Raw genomic sequence first — 11,073 nt, forward strand, 5'->3', positions numbered from 1 at the left:
CTGATGCAGTTGAACGGAGCAGTAGTTGGAGGCACTGGATGTTTCACATGTTTCGTTCCTCGTTTAGGCGAAGAAGTACTCGCACAATTGATGGTTCCTATGCGCGTGCTCCTCAACTTGCCCTTGTGTGTGGTGGGTTTGTTAAGCCGCATGGTGTTTGTTCGGCGGCAATTTCGTCTTTCAACCCCAGAGCGGGCCCGGTCGTTCTGTGGGCATCAATGTCAATTGTTGCCTGGGAGCGAGTTGCGTGTTGATTCATGTTATCGGTTGGCCACGAACAAATCAGGCTCTACGATCAAGAGTGTCAAGGGAGTAGCTGTGGTTGTCATGCCATTTGCATACTGTACTGTCTGGCTGAATGGCCATGGCCCATGGCAGCCCTGTTACTACCGCTTGGAAAGCTCGCGAGCTGCGCCGTACAAGGAAGCTTTGTTTTCTGATTGGAGGCTTTGGCAAGGCAAGGCAATTCTACGGCACCAGACACGTGATGCTCGCGCGTGCTATTATTTCTGTCTGTCAAATTAAAGACTCAAGACTCCAGTCAAGAGTCAAGGCCAACTTGGACCCGAGTCCCCAACGCGGATGCCGGATACAAATCAGCCCACCTCTCTCGACGACTCATTCTCGTGTCCAACATGGCTTCACCATACGTTCCCATTGAGAACAAAAAAGAGCTCTTCTCGTCATGGTGTGCTTTGCGCAGAGCTACTTGTCCGCCTTGTCGGTACCGTTCTAGGCATACCACTCGACTGCTGCGCCGCACGAATGTATCCCTGCCTGTCGTACAACGATCGTGCGCGGACATATTTGTCCAGCTTCCAGTAGTTTTCGCCAATCTCCCTTGCCAGCAGGTCGCGCTTGGCCTTGAGCTCCTTGGCTTGGGGGCCGTCGGCGCCCCTGATCCATTCCTTGGTGGCGTCTTCAAACCTCTTTGCAATGTCGTCCCGTTGTAGCTGGAGCTTGTCTCGGGTCGCAGTGTCCTTCATGGGCTCATTCTCCCCCTCGACAGGTTCCTCGTACTTGTACTCCCAGTCCTCGTCGCCGCCGAGCTCCTTGATGATGTGCTCCGGCGCGATGAATTCCTCCAAATCCTTCCGAGTATAGGTGAAGTGGACTTTGGCGGCAATGACGGGGTCGAGCCAGCCGTGGATAACTTTCCAAATACCTTGCATCACGATTAGCTGTGGACTGCAGTTCGGGACGAACCAAGGCACGGTTCATGGTTACCCTTGAAGATCCAGGGGGCGTTGTGAATCAGCACAGCGCCAAGCGACTCGGGGTAGTTGGCCTCGAAGCACATGATGATGAACTTGACGGGGACATAGTCCATGTTCGCGAGAGTGAAATTGGTCATGTCGAAGACGAGGCACTTTTGACTACATCAGCACCGTGACTCTCGAGAGAGCGACGCGCACTCGAATCAACTTACAGCAGTCTCAACAGGCGGGTTGAGCATGAGGCGCGACGTCTCAATCAGGTACGTCGTATACTTCTCGACGCTCTCCGCGCACTGGTCGGATGCTTTGTGCAGCCGGGCTCTGACAACGCACAGGATTCGGCCCTGTCGGTCGGTGCCATGCAGAAAGCTCTTGCCCATGCGGATTTGCTTCATAAAGTCGTGGCCGAGCGTCTTGGTTGCTTTGTCGGCGCTCTCTGCGTCTGCGACGGCACCCGCCTCGCCGCGAGTCATGATGTCCTCGTCTACCTTGAAGTCTTTGAATCTCCAGTTCATAGCCTTGAGCATCATCGCGAGGGCTTTGTTGACGTCCCATTTACGAGCTCGCAGGAATCGCAGCATGACCATGTCCGGGTGCTCGTGCTTGACGGCGCCAGTCACCATGGCGCGAATCTCCTGGGCGGACTGGCCTTGCAGAATCTTCTGAAACTCGCGGATACTTTCGGCCGACTGGTCTGCGAGCAGGTCGCGCCATTGCGCGATGGTCTCGCGCGGTGCTGCCTCCAGGCCTTGCCTGAACAGCTTGATGGACTCTGGCGTTTTCATGGCCATGAGCTGGGTAAATTGTTTTGACAGACGCTGTTGCTCTTGCGGATCAGTCGTGATGACTTGCAAGGCCTCAATCACGTCGGCGGAAGGCTTCGCTGCCGGGGCGGCTTCTTGGGATTTGCGTCCGAGAAGGCCGGCTCGCTTTGGAGGCTCGGCGTCCGGGACGATTTGTCCCGCGTGCTCGAACATGTTGTACAGCATGAAGACTGTCTGCCAGAGCTTTCGAAGGAGAGCCTCCTGCTCGGTTGTCAAGTTACCGAGGTGCCCTGGGGCTATGTCGACGGATCCGTTGGAAGACATGATGGTGCCCTGGGGTTGCAGAAGCTCTCTCTTTTGTTTGGTATAGAAGAGCGTCTGGAGATTGCTGGCAGAGACTTGTAACAAAGCCTCTGTATGACGGGATATATGTTTGTGCTCGAGTGCTGCCAACAGACGAGGAGAAGGGAAAGCAGTGAGTAAACAGGGTGATGCTGGCACGGCTCATTATTGGCATCTACAAACGTTAAATAAGAACCTCGAGTCATTTCTCGACGGTATGCTTCCCCTGAATATCCTTTTGGCACAAGATTATGTGCATCTGGGTCTTGAAAAGGGTAGCGGACGAATCAAGATGCCACAGACGGAACTCTAGCCGGCAAGCTGTGTGCGGTTGGGCGGTCGGACATTGTAGAAGCAAGCTCCAAGACGGTTGACTCCAACGACGATGGTGACCAGAGGCCATTTTCCATGTCTGCAAGGACCACCACCGCCTCTCTCAGCTCTCAGCGTGAGTGATAGTTTGCGGTGAGGGATGATCCAACACCCCACAGGTTGAGACCGTGCACACGACGCATCACCCGGTGAACCCTGAGTGAAGGGTCGTGGGCCTCTGATCAATTCTCGGAGAGCCGAGACTGGGGAACCCAACACATGCAGCCCGCCGTGCGTAAAAGAGGGGTCTTCAAGACTGGGTAGCGGCCCAGACCGACGTGTACGGGCTCATTCCGCTCATTCCCAAAGCCGAGTCGAGCAGAATTGTTACCACGTGCCTCGGGACGGTCATCAAGTATCATGGGGACACGGTTTCGGCCGAGCGGGCGTTTCGAAGGCGGCGCCACACAAACGGCACCGGAGCATTGAACTGTTATCGGGACCGTTTCTGTAGAGTTTCGCTTTGACAATCGACAAGCTGCAAAGGTTGTATGCACGGCAAACTGAAACCAGTAAGTAGACGATGCCATCATCCCAAGAACAGCTTCTTGTACTCGGAATCCGGATACCGCGAAGCTTCCTGCCATTAGTACCAATTAGTGCGGCAGGGGAGTGGTGAGGAGATCAAAAAAAGTCATTGGTCAATATATTACGCCTTGGATTAGCCAAGGGCCACGCCTCCCAGCGCTCGAATAGAGTAGGGCAGCAGCAGATCCGAGAACTCGATTTGCATCTACTACTGGATCAAGCTTCCACCATTGACGTCGGAGCCAGGGTTAGGGTCGCACGCCTGGTCTGCATTTCGGATCACGTGGGGGCTTGGCCGCCGTTGGCTAGAGGGGCAGCTTGCGTCATTCGCGGCAGCTAGTTGACTTATAAATAACTTATTTTGACGGTCCACCGAGATCCAATTCGAATCCGGACCAGGAAGCAGCTTATGCGAGTCCTCCTGACCAGTGACCAGTGACCGGTGACCAGTGACCATTGACCAGTGTCCGAGCACGCGTATGAGTTGTACGGTGGGCTCATGCGTGGCCCAGACGCCCGACTCCCGACCACGATGACCAGCAAGCAGCGAGCGGCGAATGGAACCAGTTGAGCCTGACCACCACAAGGCAACGTGGCCAGCCGACACTCCAACGCAGCCCCCATACCTTCAACGTCAGCCCGCTCAAGGGCCGGCCACACATGGCTGAGGCTGCTGCGGCCAGCTGAGCTGAACCAGACATGCCCCCTCATGCCGTCGCCTTGGAGGACAACCCAACGCAACACATGCGTTGTTGACCTTTGTCCGCCATGGGCCTGTGTGAATACTGCACCAAGCTTCCTGCCAAGCTCTTTAGTTCCCGCCGGAACGAGCAGAGCGACTACGACCACCAGCCGACATTAAGTGCTCTCGGGACCTCCGCCACGGGGGGTTGTCGCGGCTGCCATCTCATCCTCCATGCCGTGGAAAGCAGCCAATCTGAGCACGCTGCGCAGTATGCGTTGCCGAGAACTTGGAAGCCAGACGATCGGGTGCGCCTGAGCAGCACCAAGTTCGGATGGCAGGTCGTGCGCGTTGGATGGACTGAGGCTGGACACTTTCGAGGCTTTGCGATACCTTCAGACTGGAGTATGCGCCCTGGATCTGTCCCTCTTCCTCTCCCCCTCCCCACCGCCACAAACCAAAGAAGACAAGAAAAGACAAGACAAGAAAAGACAAGACAAGACAAGATAAGACAAGAAAAGAAAAGAAAAGAAAAGAAAAAGGAAGCATAGAAAAGGGAAGACACGAAAGAGAAGAAAAGCCTTGCGGCTAACGCATGGTGCTAGAAGACTGGGACGCTCTGCAGTCGCCCTCATTTCGCGGCGCGGGACGAGATGATGGTTCTGTTCGCCACCTCGTGTACGAATCTCGTCTAATACAACGTTGGTCAAGGGATTGTTTGGCAAATCACAAAGACTGCCACCACCGCAGTAGGACCGGTTTTCTCCCGACTCGGCTCATCAACGTGGGAACAGAGGCTGGTCCAAGGCTCACTCTGGTCTTGAGTGCGGAAATCGAAACCGCAGACAAGCGGTACATCGCCTTGAGCCATTGCTGGGGCTTGACAATGCCCGAGGCCGGTAAAACAATGGTCAAGACGCTGAATGACCATCTGGCTTCCATCGCCGAGGACAGGCTGCCTCGTAGCTTTCGGGACTTTGTCCAAAACACGCGTCGTCTCGGCGTGCCATATGTCTGGATCGACTCGCTGTGCATCGTGCAAGATTCGCGAGAGGATTGGGAGAGGGAAGCGGCGCAGATGGCCGACGTCTACTCAAACGCCCATCTCACCATGGCTGCGTCGGGCTCTGCAGACGGCCGAGGGGGTTGCCAAGTAGCAGACCACGTGCGATCATACGGTCCCGTCGACATTGAGTGTCGAGTCAATGTCGACGCCACCGCCCCGGCACGAGATTCGACAGCAGCAACAATAGCCTTCCGGCTCTGGAGCCGGGACACGTACCCCGTCGGACAGATTCTGGGCATCGACCCTTTGACGAAGCGAGGATGGTCTCTCCAAGAGAGGGAACTCTCACCTCGGGTTGTCCATTACTGTAGGGATACCATCCGCTGGGAGTGTCGCGAGTCAAGAGCAACAATCGAGTTCCCCTGGTGTGACGCGGCCTCCTTCGACGTCGGACGCTTGTTGGACGGTGCATCTTTCACCAGGCCGACACTCATTGGCGTGCCCAACGTCAGCTCAAAACCATTGAGCTTTGTCACGAAACAGAGGCTATCCTGGTTCGAGCTCGTCGACCGCTACACCAGCCGTGCCCTCACCAAACAAACAGACATACTCCCCGCCTTCTCCGGCATCGCCAGGTCTATCGCCGCCACCACCTCCGACGAGTACTTGGCCGGGCTTTGGAAGTCCTACTTTGGACATTGTCTGCTGTGGGCGAGCAACTGGCACGTCGGCCGCGGGTTCAGACAGCACAGTCGTCCGGCCGACCACCTCGCACCGAGCTGGTCGTGGGCTTCGGTCAAGGGCCCGATCCATTATCTGTCGTGGATCAATGGCTACTGGCACAGTTTCAATGCCGACCCAGATCCCGCATACGTGCCGCGACTTGTCGACATCTCGCTGCAGCCGTCTTCAGATCCATACGGAGCGCTTCGAGCCGCGACGCTCCGAATCGAGGGCAGAGTCGCCATGGCCATTTGCAAACAGGAAGCTTATGCGGCGCCAAAGGATCATCTCAACATGACCTTTACCGCCGGGCATCAAGATCGACAGCTTCTTGTCGGAATCAGCGGGGGTAAATTCGAAAAGGTCGGCGATATTCGTTACGACGTCCCGCTCTGTCCTGATTGTTCGCCAATTGGTAGACTCGCACTGCTTTGGCTTCTATGCTGTATGAATAGCGAGAGGACTTCTGAAGGGAAAGTGAGTACATTTGCCATTGCTCTTCAAGGAGATGACGACGACGACGATGATAATGCGCGAGGACGGACGGCAATATCTCCTTTAGTGCCGACTCGCTTTCGAAGAGTTGGGGTAGCTTGGGGAATCGACCCTTTATTCTGGAACAAGGCGGTGACTGCCACTCTGACGATAGTATAACGATTCCAAAGGAAGGCGTGCGCAGTTTTTTTCTATTCAACGTCCACAGTACACTTCTGAATGTGCACATTCCGTTTCAGTGGTTGACAGACATATCGTGGATCATCGTTCACATCGTCTTCTTCCCAGTGGCTCGCCTGCCACAGCTTCCTCGTGGCGCCGATGCCCCTGTGATCCTACAGTTCTTCAGAAAACAACAGGTTTTCAAATCATGAGAAGCCCGAGTTTACATGAATTGGGCGCGTCAAAATACAACAAGGGGAACCCAGGTATCGAATCAGCGCGAAGGGTCATGAATCATCAATCCCTACCTTTCTGACCTCCTCCGTCATTGCATTGTCTTGTCCTTGAATTTAGGTCTTTGAGAAACCGAACGCAACGAGCCAAAATACATTGTGTGCATGGAGATGATACAAGTTTCAACGGTTGCGTATAGCCACGCCAAAAGGCTCATCGGCCCAAAAATAGACATTGGTATTACTGATACAGCGAGATGACCTAAACTCCGTTAGTAGTGCACGACGCTGTCAAGAAGCCAACGATTCCGGCGACCTACCGAAAATAATTGGTCGTCGTGTGATGGTCTGCCAGAATTCGTCGGACGTGAACAAGTCAAAGGCGCCATCCCACTTCCACGGTCCTTTTAAGCGGAACTTCGTGTTGAGGTGAGCGCCAAAGATCCAAATGATGACAAGTTTGCACCACGATATCGCCTGTCTCCATGAGAATAGCCTGATAATGTCGAGTATTCCTGGCGCCGAGTCCATGTCGAGAGCTAGCTGGTATGCGTAGCTTTCATGGTCAACCCCGTACTGGATTCTGGCACCGGGAAGGGGTCGAAGCTTGTAGTGATGCTCATCCTCGGGGAGCAAAGGCCGCGGGATGCGCCGGGGGCACAAGAGATTGGTAACCCAGAGCTGGGCTTGCATCTCTGCAAGCGGCGGAATGGCACCGAGCGATGGGCGAACGAACCCGATGAAGCCGACCGTTGGGTCGTTGCGCTTCCATATCTGGCGTACATCCGCGCGGTCAGGGGTCGGATACGGGATATCAGTCCCGTTGGGAGACGTGTTGAGAAACGGGAAACTCTGTTTGTATCCTGTACACAGGACGACCATGTCTGGCTGGATACGCTGTCCTTTCATACGACGATATTCGGGACGCCCGTTGTTGATGAATTGCACGGTTCCATATTTGTCGAATTGTAGAGGGAATGGCGCGAGATCTACGCATCTGCCGCGCGTGTCGGGAATTGGTGTTTGCACAAAGAACGAACGCAGGGAGTACAGCCACAGAGCGGGCCCAGGGACTTTGGGCCTATATGGCTCACTGAGATAATGGCACACCTTGATGGACTTGTTGAAGAAGACTAGGACGTAATACCCGTCAGCGAATTCCGCCTCAATGGTGCGGGAGACAGGGGCGGATGGATGATGGGTGGACGTACGCCTTGATGGGTGGTCTCTCTCACGGCCGACACCACCGATCCACTGGTCCATTCCCAACGTGGTACCAGAGGAAATGAAGAGAAGGGATTTGATATAAATGTTGTAATACTCCCAGAGGAGCGTGTCGTTTCGCCGAAGCATGTTGTGGACATATGTAGTGTCAAACATGTTGGCCCGGCTGATATCAATGGGAATACCCGGCTCGTTGGGATTCGGCTTGCGAAGACACGGCAATATGACCGGACCGGGGTTTCTCTGCCACGCGAGTTAGCTGATCAGTTTCCGACACGACGGGTTGCCAGCTGACCTTTGGTGCAAAGTGGAATCCATCCCTGTGGCACAAGATGACTCTCTCAACGTTGGGAGTGGTGACGGCGAGGTAGGAAATATCTGCCCCAGTCTCGCCAGAGCCGACAATCATGACAGTTTTGCTAGAGCTGAACTGCTTCCGGGCTTTGAACTCGGACGAGTGTATGACCTGGGGCACGTTTTGGAGCCCCCTGATGTCGGGGATATTGGGCTCAACGTGTAAGCCCGAGCACGCCGCGACGGCGTCGCAGTCCCAGTCAAGGCGGTGACCAGTTTTCGTTTCATATATGACGGTGTGGCCTTGGCCACGACGCTTGACAGCCACGACGCGGGTATCAAGATTGATATGAGGCCACAAGTCAAAGTGGGTGCAATAGCCCTCCAAGTAGTCGACATAATCGGTGGCGCTGAGGAAGTCGGGCCCCTGTGGCCGGCGAAAGTCGGAAAAGGTGGTGAGTTGCCTCGAAGACACTAGCTGCGGCAAGATTCAATGTTAACCAGACATGACACGATGCTCTCGGTGGCCCCTGGACCGTGGACCGTGGACCGTGGACCGTGGACCGTGGATCGTGGAAAGGACTCTCACCTCGGCGTCCTCGTACACTCTGGTCGAGAAGGTCCCCCCAACTTGAGACTGATATTCAAAGAGACGGGCCTCGACGGGCTTACAGGCCAGGAACTCGTGGGCTCGGGTCAGGTACTTGAGAGTAACGAGTCCTGAAGGGCCTCCTCCAATGATGGCCACCTTCAAGACAGGATGCCGACGTCGATGCTCGGATTCCGCCACCATGGTCGTGGTTCATGTGTATACAGGCTGGTTGGTGTAGGCTGTCCCGGCTCGCATGTCCATGGACCATGACATGAATACGTATAGACCGTACACTTATATAGGTAGGCAGACCGGGCTTGCCCCGAGGGACAAGATTTTCGGCCATTGACCTCTGTCGTGCATCTTGTCACCGCAACCAGCAGTCCTGGGTCGAGTTGGCCTGTTATCCACCAGACTGACCACTCTTGGGAGCGGACACAACACATTTACATCTCCCGATGCAGAGCGATGCGGGCGCCATTGATGCAACGCCCATCGGTACAAACACACCACGCGTTGCATGGACATGTGTCTCAGAGCCAAGTTGGCTGCAAAGGCGGACGTACATGATGTGACTAGTATGAATGCCTTTGACGGGGCCCAACGCTGCCGGCGAAGTCTCTCGTGGCGAGAACGGCCAATGAGACGCAATCAACCAGCAGCCAAGAAACTCAGACAAGCCTAATTCCAAGTACTCGGTACGGAGCACGGAGCACACTACTCCGGAGCCCGTACGGAGTACTTGCCCTTATAAACGCTTATACCCAGGTACCCGGGTCAGGCAGGGCAAGCGCAGGCAGCGCAGGCCATACTTTGATGGTTGCCTCAATGCCAAGGCGGCATCCTGGGCTTCACAAAACAAGGACAGAAGCAACTCGAGTGCCCGACGGCCGTCCTTGGTCTTCCTCGAGCAACCGACGTCGACGTCGATACAACCTACAGGCAGCACGCCCTTGGCCGCGGTCGAAAACGACGTCCAGCACCGACCTAGCGGCGAGCACGATATATCCCCCCGATGCGCCCCCACAAACCAAGTTCTCGTTGGGAGGTTACCGAGGGTCGGGCTAAGACACTGCCGGCATCTGTCAAGGCCGCCTTGTGCGACTTCATCACGTCCGCCCCCGACTCCTGGTCTGCAGCTCAGCTGCCTGCGGAGAGGACGGGGGTCAGCTCCAAGTCCCCCCAAGGCCAATAAATGCCTCAATCGCCCATTTGTTGGTTCTGTTCAAGTTCCCGGTAGTTTGGTTCGCTATTGTCTGTGATGCTGCTTTTTGGCTGCAAGCCACCGTCACAATGGACGACATAAGACCCGTTCAATATCAATATAAAACATCAGACATCCATTGGAGAGCCTTGCCCACCGAAACGGGGCTTGGACACGCCGGACCACGCGATTGGTATTGTTCGAGACGTATCGAACCCCAGGCGAATAAACTCCAGGGTGTAGAAGCGGAGCGTCTTCAAGGAAACACACTAAGCTGGGAGCGTTTCTACTGAAGTTGGCTGCGCTATTCAAGGTTGCTTCATGACAAGGAGCGGATGGCGAACCGGAGGCTTCTCAAGTCTCCTCCCTTGACCCCCTGCGGCGCTCTTCATTTTCGTTTTCGCCAAGAGCGCGAGAAGAGAAAAGCAAAAAAAAGGCCATCGCGAGCCCTATGCGGCGAAAAACAGAACAGGGGGAGACGCTCATTGCGTTGGAGTTGGCGGCTGCTAACTGAGCTAACATCAGAGCTGAAAGCCATCGATTTTCCTGGTTCAATTCGGAAGGAGAAAAAAACCTGCTCAAGCTTGGGGAGATGTCGACTGAATCCAGAGCGTGAGAGAAATATCTCGCCAAGGGAGTCGCTGTACGTTGAGCTGCAGGGCGCTCATGGAAACAATCCTTCGTCGTCGTCGTCGTCGTCGTCATCGTCGTGTCGCCGCCGTCGCCGCCGTCGCCATCGTGATGCAAATGCCCAGCACGAACCACCTCAGCACCGACACTTTTGGCATCAATGATTTTCAAAAATGAGAAAAAAAGCAAATACCTTATTACCATGGGGAGCTTAATAGCAGGCGCACTTGGCAATGCCGTGCCAAGCAACATCGGCAGGATCCCGCATCCCACAATATGTACACTCGCTTTTGTTAGACTGCGTTCCTACTGTACGGCACGGGGTACATATCCATCCAACTCCACCGGAATACCTCTCATCATCCACAATGGCGGCCTTGTCCATGGCTTACGGGCTTGCATGATCGATCACGCTGTGGGGTTGCGCCGTGCCGTCTTGGAGAAATCGTGGTGTGACGTGGCGGCGCCGAGACTCGACAGGCCGACAAGACGACACTCATTACTCCGTACTATTACGTTCGCTGCTGCGTTCTTACGCCCTGCTGTGCAACCACGCGTGCCAGCAATTTGGAATCTGCTGACGAGTTGTTGCTTGACGCCACCGA

General features: G+C 55.2%; 3 protein-coding genes across 3 annotated transcripts; 1 reads left to right on the forward strand and 2 right to left on the reverse strand.

Annotated features, from left to right (window-relative positions):
* Window positions 1–683: 683 nt before the first annotated feature.
* Window positions 684–2,305, reverse strand: MAM_00395 (CRAL/TRIO domain protein; the record flags this gene model as incomplete). The annotated part of the gene is made up of 3 exons (XM_040819194.1): window positions 684–1,165; window positions 1,207–1,369; window positions 1,430–2,305. 3 exons carry the CDS (start codon window positions 2,303–2,305, stop codon window positions 684–686), a joined length of 1,521 nt encoding a protein of 506 aa, XP_040682459.1.
* A 1,686-nt stretch (window positions 2,306–3,991) lies between these two features.
* Window positions 3,992–6,288, forward strand: MAM_00396 (Heterokaryon incompatibility; the record flags this gene model as incomplete). Its single annotated transcript, XM_040819195.1, has 3 exons — window positions 3,992–4,310; window positions 4,511–4,610; window positions 4,659–6,288. 3 exons carry the CDS (start codon window positions 3,992–3,994, stop codon window positions 6,286–6,288), a joined length of 2,049 nt encoding a protein of 682 aa, XP_040682460.1.
* Window positions 6,289–6,815: 527 nt separating this feature from the next.
* MAM_00397 (dimethylaniline monooxygenase) lies at window positions 6,816–8,835 on the reverse strand (the record flags this gene model as incomplete). The annotated part of the gene is made up of 4 exons (XM_040819196.1): window positions 6,816–7,657; window positions 7,736–7,991; window positions 8,044–8,520; window positions 8,632–8,835. 4 exons carry the CDS (start codon window positions 8,833–8,835, stop codon window positions 6,816–6,818), a joined length of 1,779 nt encoding a protein of 592 aa, XP_040682461.1.
* Between the last annotated feature and the right edge of the window lie 2,238 nt (window positions 8,836–11,073).

Source organism: Metarhizium album, assembly GCF_000804445.1.
Source record: "Metarhizium album ARSEF 1941 chromosome Unknown scaffold_1, whole genome shotgun sequence".
NCBI classification, from domain to species: Eukaryota; Fungi; Ascomycota; class Sordariomycetes; order Hypocreales; family Clavicipitaceae; genus Metarhizium; species Metarhizium album.